Source organism: Cervus elaphus, chromosome 24 (assembly GCF_910594005.1).
Source record: "Cervus elaphus chromosome 24, mCerEla1.1, whole genome shotgun sequence".
Taxonomy (NCBI): Eukaryota; Metazoa; Chordata; class Mammalia; order Artiodactyla; family Cervidae; genus Cervus; species Cervus elaphus.
In genome coordinates this window covers 48980750-49001416 of record NC_057838.1, presented here as the reverse complement: position 1 = coordinate 49001416, position 20667 = coordinate 48980750, and the positions used below count along the sequence as shown (strand labels likewise).

At 40.4% G+C, this 20667-nt stretch overlaps 2 protein-coding genes across 9 annotated transcripts in view; one reads left to right on the top strand and one right to left on the bottom strand.

The window, feature by feature from the left end:
• Positions 1-363: 363 nt before the first annotated feature.
• THOC7 (THO complex 7) lies at positions 364-20667 on the bottom strand. 8 transcript variants are annotated; one of them, XM_043885959.1, is made up of 8 exons: positions 20556-20667; positions 6787-6904; positions 5926-6053; positions 5561-5647; positions 2422-2479; positions 1468-1534; positions 1312-1381; positions 364-698 (listed from the first exon to the last, which is right to left on the bottom strand). In XM_043885959.1, exons 3-8 carry the CDS (start codon positions 6032-6034, stop codon positions 631-633), a joined length of 459 nt encoding a protein of 152 aa, XP_043741894.1. In that variant the 5' UTR covers positions 6035-6053; positions 6787-6904; positions 20556-20667; the 3' UTR covers positions 364-630. The 8 variants fall into 8 exon arrangements, with proteins under 8 accessions (XP_043741894.1, XP_043741892.1, XP_043741895.1 ...); XM_043885957.1 differs by lacking the exon at positions 20556-20667 and adding an exon at positions 19803-19958; XM_043885960.1 differs by lacking the exon at positions 20556-20667 and adding an exon at positions 14655-14674.
• The window catches only part of ATXN7 (ataxin 7), a 132544-nt gene continuing 131985 nt past the window's right edge, over positions 20109-20667 (top strand). The window contains exon 1 of the mRNA XM_043885953.1: positions 20109-20161. The gene's annotated coding sequence lies outside the window, so the exon portion shown is untranslated. The remainder of the gene's footprint in view (positions 20162-20667) is intronic.

The following is a 20667-nucleotide window of genomic DNA, read 5'->3' as shown; positions in this document are numbered from 1 at the left end:
GTTTTACCAAAACATTTACCAACCATATATCTCAAGTATTAAGGACAGAGATCTAGAAAGTAATACATATTGATTGTCTTTGCATCTTATAATTACTTCTTAGCCCAGTGATTCTTATCATAGAACCTCTCCCACAGTAAGCATACATCACAAACATTCTGTACGTAATTTCACAAGTTCACAGCTCTCCTGAGAGCCTGTTCATGGTCTCCATTTTCAAAAGTGGTAACAATTTCCAGAAACTGACTCATTTTCTCATGTACATCCCAGAAGTGCCACCTTCTCACTATCTTCCATTTATTTTGTGAGCAAATCAATGTTACCAATTAAAAACTATCTAGAATGCCAATGAGCACAAACATATTTGGCTTGAAAACATTTTATTCAACATTTATTTTGGATGTTGCTTCCCACCTTTTAAATACAAAAAAGACATTTCAGTAAAAACAAATATATAATGAAGTCATCTTCCTTTGTGTGAAGAAATATGAATGAATTCTGCATTAACATTTAAAAGCAAAATAGTTCACTGCCAAAACTTTACATATCTCGAGAGCACAACAGATTCTAAACACACTGAGATCACGCTGCTAATTCAACATTCTTGGGAATGGAGAGTGATTCCTTGGGCTATGGTTTAGGATCAGTCTCCATGCTTGCTTCTTGAGCTTCTTCTACCTCTGAGAGCTTTTCATCATCTGCAGTTGAGAAAGAAACATAAAACTCTAATCAAATTTGCTTAAACTATATGTTTGATGAATATATGAAAACATTTTTGTGCTTTATAAGTGAATATATTTAAAGCAAAAATGGCAAAATGGCACCCTATGATTGCAACTGACCCACACAAGGGTGTTTGGTTTTTAAAAGTCCGGCTCTGGTTGCTGTTATTAGTTGAACTCCTGGAGGAGGGAATGGCGGCCCACTTCAGTGTTCTTGCCTGGAGGGTTAGATGGACAGGGGAGCCTGGTGGGCTACAGTCTATGGGATCGCAAAGAGTCGGACGTGACTGAGTGACTAAGCACACATTAGTTGAATCAAAATGCAAAATTTATGTGATAGACTTCAATTTAAAAAAAGTTCCCTCTGGTCATTAAAATATCTACATAGGGATTTCCCCGGTGGTCCAGTGGCTAAGACTCTGTGCTCCCAATGCAGGGGAACTGGGTTTGATCCCTGGTTAGGGAACTAGATCCCTCATGATGCAACTAAGAGTTGGCATGCCGCAGCTAAGACCTGCTGCAGTCAAATAAATTAATCTTTAAAAAGTAAAATCTACACGAACATTCATTTTACAGTCATGCTACTTACTTTCCAGTGTTTGCTGAAGTTCATGGATGGTACTAAGAAGAACATGAAACTGTTTCCTTCTCAATTCCAGCTGTGTTAGTAAGAAAAAAAATTAATACACAATGATCTATACACCAATACAAAACACAAAGACTAATACACATCACATGCAAATACCTTATCTTCAACACTTTCTTTAATATGTGAAAGATGTTCTAATTCTTTTCCCAGAGCCTCTAGTTCTCTGAAAAAAAATGAAACTGTTATATTTTGCTAATTGGGAGAAAAGAATTCATAATTAATATCTAACTTTTTAGTTACTAAATAATAGTATTTATTATAAGGGATAAGGAGTTCTAACCTCCATTAAGATGAGACTTTTAAAACTAAGGGTGATTCCTTAACTTCTAAATATGTACTAATTTTCATTAAAATTAAATTTTAGATAATTAATTTTAAAGTATAGGAAAACTTGACAATAGGATATCAAACCCTTTTAACATTTTGTCATAATTCAAAACTTTTTTTTTTTTGGTAAATGTGGTAAATTGCAGAATAATTAAATACCCTTTGAACTTTAACCCCTAGTCCTCTGAACCAGGACTTTTTCCCTCTTCTACTATCCATTCAGGCAATCCTTATATTATACCAATCCTTTTTTATGCATATATTTGTATCTCAATAATATACAGCATCAGTATATAATATTTGGAGGGCTCTAACTTTTATAAATGATTATTATTCTGTATGTATTTCAGAAACTTAGTAATAATTTAAAGTTCATTATATATATCTTCTGTTTTTCTTTTCACTGATTGTTTTTTAAATTGGTGTTTGGAAAGTGTTTATTTCCAAATTCTCTATAACTCCTATTTAGTATTCTACATGAGTAGACCATATCCTATTTATGTTTCTGTATTGATACATACATGCATTTATTTTAGAACTATAGGCAGTAAGGTTGGCAGAAGGAAAAATCTAATCAAGAGGTATTAGAATCTATAATTTTTAAGGTTGACCCCTACTTTTTGAAACATACGATATATTCCCATAGAAATGGAATGTGTAGACTAGTATGTAAACATTTATGTATAAACATTAGTTCTTTTCAAAGTAAAGCTCTAAACTTACTTTAATGTCTCATGCCTGTCTGGATGATGCTGGATCACTTTTGCCAGTGCATCATATTCTGAAAGATACAAAAATACTTGCCAAAATAAGATATTTTGAACCTGAATATCAAAACAAAATGTCTAACATCACAAATCTCTCCTAATTATTTTCCTAGTAGATAAAGAAGTGGAAACATTGAAGGATATGCGGAGTATTGCCACCTTCCTTTCATTCGATTATAACTGCAACAAGTCATGACTTCACAAGTATGTTCCAAACAAGGATTTTAGCTCCTATTCTGTCTTTCCATTTACGTATCCCTGGGTAGAATACAAGGGGCTAGCGTAACAGAAAGTGAACTTAAGTCATTATTGTTCATCAAGTAGACTGATTATGAACATAAGAGAATCTTATTATTTGCCCAGCAAATCGAAGACCAAAAAGGTGATCTATAATTAATTAACAAGGTATCCTACAATTAATTTCAAATCTTAGACAATGTGAAATTATACTTCTCACTCATTTCAAAGGTAAAGATCTAATGATTCAGGAACTTTGTTTCTGCTCCACTAAGACCTCCAAGATAAGTCATGTATCTCTTGTTAACACTTTTCCTATGAAATGATATATGGCAGCATTTACTTAAAAGCCTCAATAATCTACCAAAACACTGTAAAATTTTTTTTAATGATTTTTCAGTTGATATTAGTTCTTAAATAAGTTGGTATATCCTGCTCTAAATTGGCCACTGTAACCTGACCACATACATTTTAGACTGAATTAAAAAACCATCTTTTAAAAATAAGGAATTAAACATCATCTTAATTAACTCATTAAAAAGTAAAATTGTTTGTTGACAGTGTTATTAATTCAATATAAGTGTGATTTTTAATAAAATATTTTTGGATTACAAAATAATACATATTCAATATAAACAACAACAACAACAAAACCTAAATGATAAAACTCCACAACTCCAAAATAATTATTAACATTTTCTATATCATTCATGTATATGTCACAGTTGTGACTTTACATTATATTTTTAATCTTCCTTTCAACTTACATTATAGGAGGAGCAATGCCTCTGCCATTAAAATTATTTTGAACTAGTTGATATGAACTAAAATAAGGCAGACTTTAATTAAGAACAAAAGAGATGAGAAGAAAACTAAACTTTAACCTTCCTTTTCTAATAAAATCCAGGTAGATTGTAAATGTTTGCTTGCATAGTCCTTAATAAAAAAAGTCACTGGGCTTATATTCTTTCTTTCTTTTTTTTTTTTTTATGTAGTTCCATTAAACACACACAAAACACAAAGTCCTAAATCTAATGTACTTGTATAACATTATTTAGGCAAAGGGGTATGAGGACAGTAAAATGTGTGTGTATATATATATATATAATACTTAAAAAAATACTTGTTTAATCAACACAATCCACCAACTTTTTTTTAACCATGGCCTTCCTTCTCTGCTATTTTATTTTATTTTTTTAAACAATCAGAATTATTGTAATTAAGATAGATTTCCACCATGGGGAACTAGTTAATGTCTCCCAAAGTGAGACAATAGAGGCTTCAGGAGTATCCATGGCCCCAATCATCTTGTTCATGTGTTTAGTAAAATGAGTAACCTTAGTGCTCATATCAGGTATATATGTGCAGCACTGAGTATGAATGATGGCACAAGTTCCTCCCTGTGCAGCTGTCTTTAGAATATCTAAAGCCAATCTGTTTTGTAAAACCACCTTTCTAATTTGTGCTTGTTCAGCATTAAGAGCTGAAATAGCTTTTTGAGAATCTTGTAATGCCTGTTGAGTAAAATTAGTCAAAGCATCTACTCGTAGCATAACATCTGTAGTTCCCAAAGAGGGGACAAACACTGAAGCCAAATAATCATACCAGTGAAATACAGAACTTGTCCACCAACTTTTAAGGTGGGGTAAATAAGCAGGCTTTTCTGGAAGCCCTGAAAATATAAAGCCGTGGGTAAAGGCTAGACACCCCCCCCATCCAGCCTGGGGGAAGCCAAGCCCATAGGTAAGAGCCACATATCCAATAAGTCCCATTTGGAGCAAGCCAGCGTGACTGAGATATCCAGTCCCAATTACTGCCTGGCCAGACAAAGGTAGATCCTGAACTGGGGTTGGAAAACATGGGAATGATTACATTACATATTTCCTGAGGCAAAAATCCCAATTGTTTCCAATCATTGTAATTAAGTTGTTGGCTAACTTTGGGGGATGGCTCTGTTTGTTCCCAGCATATAGGGGCAGTAGATATTAGACATCCTTTTTCAGGAGTTAGCCATATAACCTTATCCCATATTTGATAAACGTCAGGTAAAAAACCATCAGATCTAGACCTATTTGTCTTATGTGCAGCAAAATAGTCATTAAACTGAGACAGTGTATAATCAAAATTAAAAGTTACGTTATGTCCAAAGTTAAGGTACAAAGTATTGCACCAGTCCATTCTAGGGTTGTTAGATGTCATCAGACAAAGAAAAGGCATCACATGTGATTGTTGTCGAAGGTATTCGCAGACCTGGAGAAAGTCTTTTCCTTGAAGTGGAGATGTCCACCATGGGAAGCCTTCCACTGATGAAGAGGGGAGTGCTCCGCAGACCCAGCAGTTAGACCGATTGTGGAATGCAGCATAGGAGTGAGCCCAGGACAGGAAGGCATTGTCTTGAGGATCAAACGGCAGACTCAGAATTTCTGGAGTCAGCAGAAGTAGGCTCACATAGATTATCAGGCCCATCTTGTCCTGAAGGATCCCGGACGAGGCCCCAAGATGAAAGGTTGTTGCTGAACGATGAGATGCGGGATTCTTGGCCTCCGGAGGAGATGAATTCAATCCAGGGCCAGAGACCAGGCTGGATCGCTCAGAGCTTTTGTGTAATAAAGTTTTATTAAAGTATAAAGGAGATAGAGAAAGCTTCTGACATAGGCATCAAAAGGGGGCAAAAGAGTACCCCTTCTCTGCTATTTTAAACAGTAATATAGTTTTTAAAGAATTAAGTTTGTCTCCTAATTCTTTTTTATAATTTAGGTTGATTCTAGCTGGAGGTTTCATCTCACCACGTTAAAAGCTGCATGAAAATACTAGTCAGTAATGAAGTATTTGCACACTACATCCCACAAAACCCTTACCTTGCCGGTTTTTTCGTATTCGTTTTGCTTGAAGAATCTGCTTCTTGCACTCTGCAATTTTTTCATGGGCTCCAGCAATGCTACATTCTATATAAAAAGTTTTTTTTTAAGATACTTATAACAACATGTATAATCTCCATTTTCAGTTTTAAAATGTGTTTTTAAATTTAGTTTCCTTGCTAATAAAACAGATGCTGGCGTTTAAAACACAGCTGTAACTCAAAGTATATCATATTAGAATATATTCTTTCTATTAATGTTGTTATTATTGTACCACTAACCAAAGAAAAATGTTAGTAAATATTGTTTCCCTTAGCCCATAAAAATTAAAATTACAGACAGAAACAATTACTTTGTTTCCTTACCTATCTCTTTGTAAATTTTTTCATAATTTTCCATTTCTCTGAGATTCATATCATATACCAGCAAAGTTTTGCCCATTGAAAATTCACATTGGGACAGTGTGCTCAGCATACGTTGGTACTGGCTGTATCTAACATAAAAGAGAGAGAAAGAGAATAAAGATTTTGTGGATTTCCAGCTCAATCATTATAATGCAGGCACACCTTTGCTAAGTAAATTATGCCAGGTTCTGAGAGAATATGCTTTATTTAAAATAATTTGAAATATCTGTCCCTTAGGTTTTCTTTTTCCAAATGTGGTTTACTTGAATTTATAAACTGTATTAGTTACAAATGTAAAGCTGGTACTGTAGCTGTTAGCAATATAAGTTTAATTCAAACAACTATTTGTTGAATTTTGCTTAATATCCTTTTAAAAATGTTTTAAGATGGTTTTTATTGTCACAATTCTGTTCTCAATTTTTTCACTGTATATAATTATTTATCTATGTGAAAAGCTAATTCAAATGATGAAAAAACTCTTTAAGTTAGAAATTTATCAAATATATAAAACCTTGCAGCAATTTGATTAGTACGTTTAAAAAGAAGAGAAAATTTCATTTAAGTATTTTGTCTTACTAAACACTTATCTGCTTTTAAAAGGGACCAAAGTAATAAGTCTGAATTTAACCCTCATTTCTTATCACTGCACCTTCTGCACATTTTAACAAACATAAAAGTAGCCTCTGAAAGGAAGGCTGGAAAAACCTACTGTGGACTCTGTTAATAAGTGAAAATACGAAAAACTGACAGCACTATATGTATGGTCTAAAAAAAAAAATCACACCAGGACATTAGCATAGTAACGGCAGCAACATGAAATACCCCTCTTCCTGAGATCCTGAGTTGCACCATTTAATGAAACTTTTCACCAGCAGATTAATTCTCCGATCATCTCCAGCACCATCTCCATCGATTAGGAGACGCTTCCGTATGACTTCGTCTGGAGGACAGAATAATGTGAATTAAAATGACTGTCTGGTTCCTGTTCACTTTCAGGGACAAATAAGCAACACCACTACACATTCATTTATCTAGAAGAAAACTACTGAAATGTAAATGTACTTGATGCCACTGAACTGTACATAAAATACTGTGCTTAAAAGAATTAAAATGGCCAATTTTATGTTAGGTAGGTTTTAATGTAATTTCCATATATAATTTCCATGTATATATATGGAAAGTTATTAAGTGTCTCATGTCAGGCACTGTTTTAGGGGCTGGAGTTATAGCAGGGAAAAGCCTTGCCCTCAAAGAACTGACATTTTATTGCCAGGCTATAGAGTAAAAATAATTTTCAGGTACTACCAGAGAAATAAGTCAATAATTCTTGGAGAAACTTTTTGGGCAAAACCTGTTCAGACGGAAGAAAGCCTGAAGCATTCATGTTGTTGAGTACTGTAAGGTACTGGTAAAAGGAACAGAGAGAAAAGATTTAAAGACATAGTGGGAGACTAGAAAAAGAGAATGAGATGTGTCAGAGAAAAAGGAATTTTTTGGGGGGTGTGATTTAGTAATTCAATCTGTAATGTTTCTTTCCTCCTGAGGACTTCTTCTTCTTTTTTTTTTAAATGTCTGTCTCCCTTTTGCTCCAAGGAAAAGAAAAAGAAAAAGGAATAGAAAAGCAATGCAGATGACAATGCTGAGTAACAAGTAGGGCCCCAGTGGGCTTGCTTGGCAGCCCTGAGCTAGTGTTCTTCCTGGACAAGATAATGCTGGATCATAACAAGAGATGTGCAAGTTGAAACCACAATAAGATATCACTCCATCTTTCAGACTGGTAAAGATCAAAGACCTGATAATAAGTGATGGTAAGTGTGTTGAGAAATCACACTTACATACACTGATAGAATGTAAGTGGTGTGCTCTTTGCAAGGCAGCTGGACAATCAGATAATATTCCAAATGCATATACCTTTTTGACCCCTTTAGTCCAGTTCTAGGAAATCATCCTATAGATGCATGTGCACCCATGCACAAAGATAAATGTAAAAGGATTGTTCTTAAGAGTGCTGCTTGTAGTGAGTGAAGTGAAGTTGCTCAGTCGTGTCCGACTCTTTGTGACCCCATGGACTGTAGCCCACCAGGCTCCTCCGTCCATGGGATTTCCCAGGCAAGAATACTGGAGTGGGTTGCCATTTCCTTCTCCAGGGGATCTTCCCGACCCAGGAACATGGCAAACCTAAACATTCACCAGGAAGAGACTGGCTAAATATAAAAGAGTTGTTAAGTGTAGTAATATGCAGGGACTTCCCCAGCGGCCCAGTGGTTAAGATTCCATGCTACCATTGCAGGGGCGTGGGTTCGATTCCTGATTGGAGAACTAAGACCCCACATGCCTCACAAGGGGCCAATAAAGAAACAGACATACAAACACAAACTGGTAATTGCTGAATCTCATGTTTTTAAAAAGAGGTAGTAAGATTCAGCCAAAAAATAGTGTGGATGTATATATTAATATCATAAAAATCTCCTTAGATGTGTTAAGTAAAAGGAAAATAACACAGGTACAGAGAAGCGCATAGTTTGCTGCCATTTGTGTAGAAAACAAGGAGGCCATCTGTGTATGTATGTGCCCATCACACGTGTGTTTATGTATTCAGCAAATATTTTTGGAAGGATTCATAAGAAACTGGTAATAGTGGCTATTTCTGATAAGAGGTACTACAGAGGATGAGATTTAATTTTTATGATTTTATAGGATTGTCTTTTTTTTTTTTTAAACCATATGCAGGCATTTAAAAAATAATTTCTGAAGTGTGAATAATTCCTAGAGAACCTGCATGATGAATCAACAGCAAAATCTTAAAACAATAGTTCCTGTGTGTCGGCAGAAGTATTTTTGAGTGCAGGTGCAGGGGAGATAAACTTTGGAAGGCAGATGGCGCCAGTTTTTTTTCCCCCCAGTTTCAAAATCTATTCTGTGACAACATCAGATAAACATGTTTAGAATTGGGTTTTGTTCTCAGAGTCGTGGCTGTCACAGACGGCTCAAGCTACGGATTCAGCAAGTGTTTTAATTTTACACTGAAAGATATAAACTAATGGTTTCCTCTTTTAACCACCAATAATGTTATTTGAGGAGACTGAGGCAAAACACAGTCCTGGCAGAGATTAAATACAAAAAATGAAACTGATTTTTTTATAAAGTCACAATCATGTTTTAACTTTGTTAAAAGTAAACGTTCAGGGGGTGAGCAGTCCTGTGGTCACTTGATGCTATTTAGTTTATTTTTGATCTTCCTACCTCTACTCTTTCAAGCCCCCAAGAGACTCCATCTTCCTCCCAGATAACTAGGGACCCTCCTTTATGGAGGACGATGGATTTCAAATGTAAACGAATGTAGGAAACAGGGAGTGGGGAAATTGAGGATTGAGTACCTAAAGCGAGAGTTTATTACCAGATCTGGTTTTTCAAGGGATTTTTAAAGTTTGGTGACTAACTGAAAATGTTTCCAGAACATTTAGTGATCTTTTCAGCTGTGTACTTAATCTGTGCACTTGTTTACATATGTATGTAATATTCCAATTACAAAAATTTTTGAAAAATGTTTAAAGCATTATACAGACCAAATAAACTTGGGGGAAAGGTTCATCAGGACCCATCCTATGTCCTGTTCATTCTGTTTCCTCTCCAGTCTCTCAGACTGTGTCTTTACATTTCTGATGCTCAATAAATATTGTAAAATTGGATCTGTGGTGCCTGCCTGGGAACATCTGCCCTCCAAATAGCTTTGTCTCAGTAAAACACTAACAAGGACTAACATGGAACCATCTTATCTTAGGTCCATAGCAGATTTCTCTTCCTGGACAAAAGACATGAATATCTGATCAATGAGCAGCAGTGTCCACAGGTGCCAGACTAACCTCTTGAGGACGTGAAGTAAAGGCATGAGTTCCTTCACTCTAGCTGGAGCCGTAACACACAGCACGAATGCACACACACAGAGGCTGAGATTGCTAAGTAAGTGATACCGACACACGGCAGATTAGGAGGAGAGCTTCCTTTAGCTTGGGGGGAACAGGGGAAGAGGATTTTAAGCTGCCTTTTTATCCCCTTTTTTTTGGCCCTCCCCCTTGACTTGTGGGATCTTAGTTCCCTGACCAGGGACTGAACCCATTTCCTGGAAGCATGGAGTCTTAACCACTAGACCACCAGGGAAGTCCCTAAAGCTGCTCTTCTGATATTTGACCAACATTGGTCAAAAAAAGAAAGAGCTAAAAGGCATTTTAACAGTATCTATGGAAATTTCAAACATGTATTCTTTGACCCCCCAAATCCTAGATATACTTGCCCATATGCAATATGACATGCTTATTGGCAGCAGATTAAGATATATAAATTTTGGTATAAGAATATGATAAAATAATACAAAGTTATAAAAAACAAATAATGAGGAGAAACTGTGTATATTGAAAGGAAGACCACTTAATACAACTTGTTAAAAGAGCAAGGTGAAGAATCCTATTTATGGCATGTTTCTTTTCAGATAAAAGTAGGGAAATAAGTATATTCATATGTGTCGATGTTCACATAGATATACCGGAATGATATACAAGAAACTACTACAAGGAGTTACCAAAGAATCGAGCAGGGTAAGCTGGGTAGCTGGAGGACAGGCTGGAAGATGTCTTTATGTTACTTGATTTTTGAACCATATGTCTTATATTTTTGAAAATGTCTTATATTACTTCATTTTTGAACCATATAGTAGTCAAAATGTGTTAGCTGATGTTTGCAAAAAGAAAGCAAGCTATGACTGTGGTGATGGTATCATAGCTGTCTGTATCTGATAGCTCAGCTGGTAAAGAATCCACCTGCAATGCAGGAGACCCCAGTTCGATTCCTGGGTCAGGAAGACCCCCTGGAGGAGGGCATGGCAGCCCACTCCAGTATTCTTGCCTGGAGAATCCCCATGGACAGAGGAGCCTGGCGGGCTACAGTCCTAGGGTTGCAAAGAGTCAGACACGACTGAGTGGCTAAGCACAGCACACAACTGCATCCAATTATACACAACACATGTAGTTCTTAGTGTATCAATTATACTTCAACAAAAGTGGAGGAAGGAAAAGAAAGAAAGCAACCTAAAATCATGTCTCTCCCCACCTCACCTGCAATAGGCAGGGAGAAAGCTGTGAGCTAAGGCAGAGGTGGGGATTGCAAAGCTGGGTCTGGGATGTGAGCACTCTTCCTAGGACACTAGGAAGTCTGGGGGCCTGGAGACCGATGTCAAAACCCAAGCACATACAGGCAGTCAGAGGTCAGATTGTGGAAGTCCAGAGTAGTGAATGCCACACTGGTAGACTCAGATCCTGTTGGCAGGCAACAAGTTGGAATTGCTGGAGATTTGTGATGGGACTTTCTAGGAGGATCAAGTGTACAAAATGGGGTGCAACTGTGAAGCGCCCACAGGCTGGGAGGCTAGTTAGGAGGCTCCCAAAGCATATGCCCACCGAAGGAGCTAAAAGGGTGTGAATTAAAGCGGAGATCAGAGTCACAGGTCCTGGAAGGCAGACAAGGGCTCAACAGAGACTTGGTTAGGAAAAGGCAGGAGCCAGGACCAACTGGCTGGCACGAGCAGGGCAGGCTGATCCGTTCTGCAGCACAGGGGACATGCTGTCCAGGCCTCAAGGTCTTTCTCTTGCTTGAGCCTGATCCCTCTTTCGTCTACAGAGCGTTTCTTCACAGCCAGACCCCAAGTCAAAAACGGGCCAGTGTTCTGGTTAGTCTGCAGTATTTACTTTGTGTGTGTGACCAACTTTTAACTTCATCTGTAAAAATGGGAATAAAACAATCCACTTCATAGGACTGCTGTGAAACCTTATGGAAATAAAAGTATACAAGTTCCTGTTCACTATAGGAAAACAAAAAAGAAAAAAGCAAAGTTATTCTTATCTTCATGTTAAATTTAATTCCCAAAGTAATGTGAAACTGTGAATAATTGCTGGAGCTCTATCTATAGATACATCTATATACTGATATAGTTATATAAGATGCATAGAAAGTTCTGCATAGTTACGATTTATCACAAATTTGCTTGTCTCAAGCTTCAAGCTATAAGGTCATTGTATTCCTAGCTTAAACAGCATAGGTAGTTGCTGCCTAGGAATGTCTGTGGGGATGAGGAGGACTGAAATTATATATATATTATTATATAATACATATTTATAGTTATATTAATATACAACAATATATACTAATATAAAATATACAATATAAATATATTTATATATAATTAAAATATAATCTAAATATATTTATATATAATATAGTTTATATTATATAAATTATAAATATTATATATTTTGTTATAAATTATATATTTTATATATAAATAATATATAATTTTATATATTTTTATATTATATATGTTATATATAATTATATATCACATATCAAGTATAATATTAATTAAATATTAATATATGTTAATATAATCATGTATTATTTACATTGTATATTAATATATATTAAAATATATAATTATGTATTATAATATATTCCAATATATGACACATATAATTTTATATATATATATATATATATATATATATATATATATATATAAAGTACAGAGCGCAGCTCCAACAGCAACAAATGAAAAGGGTAAGTTGCCTGTCTGAAATTTCTCTGCTCTTTTTAAATTTAAAGATGGCCAGCTGCTGATGGTTCCTGGCATGTATGACACGAGCATTATTTTTAATTGTACCTCATCAATTAGCTCTAGACTGGACACACCTAAACATGTTCTGTTTACTATATGCATTGACTTCATAAATTATTATCATGCTTGAAGCTCTCTGTAAGCAATCTGAATAGTAATATTAAGTCAGGAGGCCCTTGGTCTACCTGTAAAAATAATGAAGTTGGTTTAGAAATTATTTCAGTGATGTTATCAACATCATCCCTTAGTTGTCACAATAGTTGTCACAATCACTTTCTTTACTGAGTACGAGGATCAAAACCACCTTGGAAAAGCCTTTAACCCAAAATACCTAATGTCTGCTCCGAGAATGGTGGCTTTCCACCAGATTTTAGGCTTGTATGAAGATTTCTTATTGGATTCAGTTATATGGGTACCATAGTATACCCTATAAAATGTCTGCCATTCAAAATCACTTTCAAATCAGTTCTGACACAAGCATGATGATGAGCAAATATTTATTTGAAAAACTGGGATGCATTTTTTTATATGCCTATCTTATATGCCATCCTCTATCTAGAATACAAAACTGCTTAACATGCTAAATAGGTCTGCTAAATAGGTCTCAAGAGAGCCATTTTAAAGGGTTAGATTTTAATTCCCAACTTTTCATAAACAGGCTGGAAGAAAGGCTGGACTCCTTTACAGTTATTAGACCAACTCTCCATTTCCAAGCCTCTGGTTGATTGACATAGCCATCGCAGTTGTTTTCTCGTTTTAGTGTGGAAAGGACAATCTCTCATAAACCCATACTTACACTGCTTTCACAAACTAATTGTTATTCCCTCAAAGTGGCAATTAAAACCTTGATTATAGAACAAGTTTTCATAGCCTCTTGGAGCAGATGTTCAAAAAGGAAAGAGAAGGACAATTTGGAAGATAATAGTGGGCTAAGTTCCAAAACTCTTACTTTAGGGACAGGTCAAGGCTTGACAAAAGGTAAGAGCCTGTCTTGTAACTTCCTCCTAGGGTTAAGCTGCTGTCAAATGTGCCTCCCAGTCTGCTAGACCTCACAGCTCTCAATCTCACCTGCTTTTCAGAAATGGCAATTCTGTGATTTCTCAGTGAGGATCAGCATTTCCTTTCTAAAGGTTCTTTAGCAAGATATTCTGAAAAGTACACAAATGAACCACTGGCTTTTTCTCAGTGCTCCTAAACACTCTGGATCCAAACGGAAAATTACAGGAAGGGATAACTGGAGATAAGATTACAGAGGAAAAAACAGCTGGCTACTAGGAAACCAATGTAACACTCTGTATTAAAAATACAGATACTTTTGACCTGTCTTCTAGAAGTGATTCCCACTGTGTACAAAGATAACTATGCAAATATCTCCACTGTCATACTATTTATAAAAGTTAAAGAAAAAAAAAAGGAAAATAACAAAAAACATTTAGAAGAGGATTGATTAAAAAACTAGTAGAATACCACAAAAGAATAAGGTAGGAGGAGCCCCAAAAGGTATTAGAAAGAACTCAGAGATGTATCATTAATTATGGAAGTATAGTTCAGAACAGCATGTAAATATTTGTGTAAAACTTTACATATGCATACTGGTACACCAACTAACATACACACACACACACACACACACACACACACACACACACATATATATGCAATGCTTACAATATGCTCATTTAGTCTCACAAGAGCCCAGTAAAGTGGATATTATTACCCCAATTTTATAATGAAGGGACTGGAAGTTACTTGTGCAAATTAAATGCCGTAAGTAGAGTGGAGTTGGGACTCACACTCAGGAGTTTGACACCAGAGAAGGTGCTTGTTACCTTTGATGGCATTTGATAATCATTCTGGAAGGGTACACAAAAAACACCTTACAGAAACTGCCACTGGGGACTGGGCTGAGCTGTGGAAGGTGAAGAAGGGAAGGTTTTCACTGTCCCTTGGGGCATTTCTTCTGAATTTCCTGACATGTACCACTTTTCTTCCTCACAGTATTGAGTTGTTATTTGGATAGAGAACTTACTGGTCACTTTGAGGTATTTTTCTTCATTTTTTCTGTATTGAAAATTCTCACCAGTGTTCTTTAGTAAATCTGTGACGTGTTAACAACAAAAAAGAAAACTGGTTTGACTTGACCTATTAACAAGAGGGGGGACTAAGGCCATGTCAAAACAACGTGTGTGCAAATTCCTGTTACGTTCATCACTAGGTCACCACGGCTTAATGGATTATTAAGCTGAATTACGAATATACCACTGTGTTGGATTCCTCCTGGTAAAATAATACTGAGCCCCTCCTTTGAAGAAGCTTAAAATCATTAAAACAACTATTAAGGCCACCAATGTTAAGACACAAAAAAGTCAGGTGGAAAGAGTAAGGTGCTTTGATTCATCCATGTAAACAGGGATCTCTCCGGAGACACTTAGGCCCAGTCTAAATAAATTGCTGATACCAAAGTAAATGACAAAAACCAAAATTACATTAAAAATTAAAAAAGAAAAGCAGAAAAATCAATGTTGAGGTCCTTCATTTTTCTCTGTTGTTGCTGTTCTGTCGCCAAGTTGTGTCTGACTCTTTGCGACCTCATGGACTGCAGCATGCCAGGCTTCCCTGTCCCTCACCATCTCTGGTTTTTCTCTAGATTTATTTAAATGTTTAGAGTATGACCCTAATCAAGTCAAGGTTGAAACTCCAATGACACTTTGAGATGCCTTTTATCTTGGCTAAAGAAATATTACTTAATATTTGAACTGCTTCAGTAACCCCTGTGCTGGGACCACAGATGAGAGAACAAAGTGGGCAAATCCATTGGTACTTGTGGGGGAAAAAAAAAAAAGTCAAACAAACCCTTTGGCTACAAATGTGTAATTAACATTGGATCAACAACTGAAATCGGAACAGCAGCAGACAGTGTTTGTACACTCCTATTTGATGACCATACCTCCTGCTTCCTTTCACTCTGAAAAGTGTCCTGGTTTGGACAATCAATTAAATGGTCACTCAACTTTGAGGTGCTTTACATATATTAATCACACTTCATCCGTGGAAAAACCCAATGAAGTATGTATTATTATCTTCCTTTTACAGATGAAAAGTGTCATCTCTGTAGTTAGAGGAAAATATCCACAATTACATTATTAGGAAGTCATAGTGGCATTCCATTATTCTGTCACGTTGTTCACAGGCATGTTAAAAACCATTATTTCAAGTTTTAACAGGCATATTATCCATGCATTATACTTTCTAATTAAAAAAAAAAAAGCAACACTGTCAAAACCAACAAGCTCTATTAAATGGAGTGTGCAGCCACATCCCGCTCCCTACTGCCCTTCTCATCATCCATCTGTTGCTCTGGCAGATCAAGACATATACCTAATGTTCTCTGTACTGCAAAAAGTGCTTCTGAAAAGCCTTCTATCAGGGTACTAACACTGTTTAACACCCTTTAAATTAACATACAAAATACAAACTGTGAACATAGTTTAAATTAACAGTGACAACATCTAAACTGTTTTTCCAGTCAGCCGAAATGCTGGGGTGGCAACAAAGAAGGAGAGAGAATGGCTTTGCCAATAACTAGCTTTGTGACAATAAACTACTAACTTCCCAGGACCTCCACTTGTCCATGCAGAGATGATGCTTCTAGGGATAACATTTATAGTTCAGTTGGTGCCGTTCAGTCACTAAGTCGTGTCCAGCTCTTTGCAACCCGGTGGCAGCAGCACGCCAGGCTTCCCTGTTCTTCAATCTCCCAGAGCTCGCTCCAATTCATGTTCATTGAGTTGGTGATGCCATCTAAGTTCAGCATCTGTAGATAACAATATAGTATCTCTCCTTCCCTTAAAGGAGGGCAGATTATTCCTCCAATTAATCATTGTGTCCTTGCACAGGATATAAAGAGTTTCTCCTCCAAGAGCTCCCAGTCCAGTTGGATAGGCAAACCCAGATGTAAGGATTACATGAAAGCACAGCACCTGACCAGGCACTCAGATTGGCAAGAGGACATCCGCCCTCTTCAAGTCTCCAGAAACAGGTACTGGAACTTCTCCAAGAGCCCTTCAGGAGGCTGAGGATGTGGAGGCCAGCCACTCCTCAGTCTTCCCCACTGCCATCATCCTAATCAGAGCCCACATGGTTTCTCACTTGGACCACTTCTCCTTGGCCTCCCTGCTTCCATTCTTGGCTTCCTACAACTCATTCTCTACACAGAAACCCGGAATGATCCAAAAGATGACCACTTGAAACTCTCCAATCACTTCCAAGTGTGAGGCATGTGGGAATCTTAGTTCCCCAACCAGGGATCGGACCTGTGCCCCCTGCACTGGAAGTGTGGAACCTTAACCACCTGACTGCCAGGGAAGACCCTATCATCCATTTATTTTAATGTTTTCTCATTATAATTAGCTGCTTTAAATATTTTCTGGAACACACCATGTAAGTAAATTAAGTATATTGAGGCGTATAGCAGAAATATAATAAGATAATGTGGTTAACAGGTGAAAGATCAACTGGTTTTCGAAAAGAGCAGAGGAGAATATTTGATATGGGTCGTGAAGAATAAGTGGACAGTCACCAGGCAGAAAAGGCAGGAAGGGGAAATCTGCAGAGATAAAGAATGGGGGAAGGCACAGTCCTCATCAAAGGAAAGTGGAGGAGAGGCAAGTAAACCAACTCTGACACTTAACAGTATTTACTGGACATTACTGTGTCTCGGCCTCAGTGCAAAGCACTTCACAAGTTTTGCTGCATCTAATTCTCAAAACCAGCCTATGAAGTAGATTTTATTATCCCCATTTATAAGGAATGAAACTGAGGCTCAAAGAGGTTAATTAACCTGCACAAGGTCAGACTGCTTATGAATGGCAGAGTGGGGATTCTGATGGTCTATTTGGATATAGTGGGCACTTGACTGCAATCAGTGTATTAGAACTCATCTTCCTCTTCACCTCCCTCTGACAAAACCTCTCTCTCCTTTGCCGTTCTCTACCTCGATGAATAGAACCGTCGCACTAATAAGCACATAGTCACTCCTATCAGAAACCTGGAATAATCCTTGGCCCTTCCCCTCACATCCACTCAGTCTCCTGACATTCGACCTCATCGGTTTCTTTTCCACCTGTCTTCTTCTCTGCCATTCCTCTTGGTCTCAGCCCCCATCCTTTCTCTCTAGGAACCATGGCAGCTGGTCCTTTGGCTTTGAGCTCAGGTTCTAGAACTTGCTACCTGTGCAACCCAGGGTTAAATTAACCTCCTTGTACTCCAGTGTCATCTGGAAAGTGGGGATGGTAATTAGAACATGCTTGGCATACTATCAATATGCTATATATGTTAGAAAGGAGAGAGGCCAGTTACTTAACGCCTCACTTTCCCTTCCCTTCATTATTATTCAGAGTAGAGTGTGGTGGTTGTTTTTCATGCCATCTGATGACATCACACCAATGCTAAAATCTTTTAATGGTGTCCCATAACCATCAAAAATGTCTGGCTCATAACTTTCTAACTTCTAGCCAATGCTTATCATCTTTGAGTTTTCCAAAACTTTGTTACCTATGCACAAGTGGTTCTCCACCTGGAATACCAGTCAACAGTTAATACATCTACTAATCCTTCAAAAATGAGATTAAGAGTAACTGTTTCAGGGAGGTATTCTGATCTCTGAGAATGGATAAACAATCTTTGTTATGTGCTTCTACAATTCCCAACCTTCTACTTCCTCTGTAGTAACATTTTCCACCATGAAAACTTATTATCTCATGAGTCTTTCCCACCAGACTGTGACCTCAGAGAAGAGGTCTTGCCTGTTGGCCGGGGCTATAATCCCAAGACTTAGTCCAGATGGGATACATACCTACTGAAAAAAATTAACTGGAGTGAAGCTAAGCCTTAACTGGACCTTGAAGAGCCTCCACCTAACTAATCCCTGTCATGGTCACAAAACTTGGGCCTGTTATTCTTCTGCCCATGGCCTGGTCCTTTCATGTGGAGACCTTGTCTACCTTCAACTTTTCAGAAATGGCCTCTCCATAGGCATCCATTGGCCACTCTTCAAACAGACCCAGTGCCCCTAGACCTCCCCTTCCCAAATGTCAACAGACTTCACTCCCTAACCGGATAGCTTTTTAGGTTCTCCCTCCAGTTGCCCATCATGCTTATGCCTGTCCACCTTCCCCAAGGTGTCACTCTATTCTGCTCTCTGTAGACTACCTACTGGGCCCCTTCTTACATGGGTCCACCTTCCTAAACTGACCTCACAACTTGCCAGAAACTCAGCCCCTACCTCTCCCTCCCTACTCCATCCCAGGGGACAAACCACCCTTCCCAAGACATTCACACACAAATGAGTCTTCCACGGATCTCCCGAGGTGGCCCCATCCCTCTGCTGGCTCTTCTTAATCTCCCAGGCACAGTCCCTGGCTGTCTTCCAAACACTCCGTCCACATCCACTCTTTTTTGATATTATCCCCAGTTCCCTCTCCCTACCCCCAGTCCAGGGCTAGCTCTCAGGCCTCCGTGCGATCCACTGTCTAGGGGACCTTCCCAGACACTTTGCAGGTGTCACCTCTGTACACCGACACCCCTGCACTCCTGTCCGGAGACCTCTCTCAGCTTTCCAACCTGGCGCGATCTCCACCCCCCACCCCCACCCCCCGGCCACCTCCTCGGAGTTCGCAGTCTCTTCCAGCCCCTCCTTAAGTCCTCCCGACCCCCAACGGCAAGGCCTCCAGCCCTTCCTCCCCTTCGCCGCCCCTCGGACCCCAGCGCCCCCACCCAGTGCTCCCTCACCACATCCTCCGAGAGCCTGGACCCCTTCCGGGTACCACCCACCCGCGCATCGCTGGCTGCCAGCCTGCTCAGGCCCCCACGTGTGCTCGCGGCCCCCGGACGATCCTCCCGGCGCACCCGCCCCACGCCCCGCGCGATCTCGGGAGAGCCGGCCGGGGAGCCCGAGGGGCTCCGAGGGGGGGACAGGGAGGGAGGCTCCGGGGAGAGGCTGAAGAGCTCGGGGGAAGCGGCCGGGAAAGGCCGGGTCTCCGAGGGACCCGATCCGGGAAGCCGAGGGGCTCCCGGAAGCAGCGGGGGAGGCCGGGGGTCTCGAGGGAGGCTGCGGCGGGGGCCGGGGAGGCCGCGCGGCTCCGGGGAGCGGGCCGGGGCGGCGGCGAGCGGGCCTCACCGTCAGTCACGGCTCCCATGGCGTGCGCGGCGGCGGCGGCGGCGCAAGCTGAGGCGGCGGTTGGCGGCGGCGGAGGTCAAACTCCCACAATGCAGCCGGGTAAACAGCCATGGAGGAGGAGGCGGCGGCGCCCGCGGCCGCCCGCTCCGCCGCCTGAGCCGCGCCGCGCCGCCGCCGCCGCGGGACCCGCGCTCCCCGCACTCCCCGGGGGCGGCCACGGCCAGCGCGTGTGGGGCGAGGCCAGGCGGGCGGCGGCGGCCCCGGTGCAACCCCGGCGCCCGCAGCCTGCCCCCCGCCCCCTGTCGCCCCCGCCCGGCCCACGCCCAGAGGCCGCCCCGGAGGCCGCCGCCAGACGCCAGGTGAGCTCGTCCGGGCGCCGCCGGGGCGGCTGGAGCCACGCGGGGTCCGAACCCCCAGCGCTTCCTAGGGGACGGCGGCCGCGGCCCCCGCCGCCCCATTCCCTCAGTCGCCGCTGGGGGTGGGCTCGCTCTCGGGGGCGGCGCGGGGAGAGGGGGCGCCCGGCCCGGGTTGAGCCCGGGAGTCGGGGGATGCGGGCCACAGAGGGGGCGCCTCGCGGGGGGTCCCCGTGAACTTTAGCGCCCACGCGCGCTTGGGCGGGTCTCGCACGGGGCGCGGTCCTCGAGCGAAAAAGGCCCCGGGTTCCAGGTGGCGCGGATCCGGCCCGGACGGCCGCCCCCTTCCCCTCGGGGCTCGGGCGGGTGCCGGAAAACAGGGACGGAGAAACTTAGCGACCTGCGGGCGGAGTTCGCTCAGCTCCGCGGTGCGGGGTGCCCGCCTTCCTCCCCGGGCGCCGGAATCCCCGCCGGCGACCGGGACGGGATGCTCTTATTTATTTCTCTCTCTC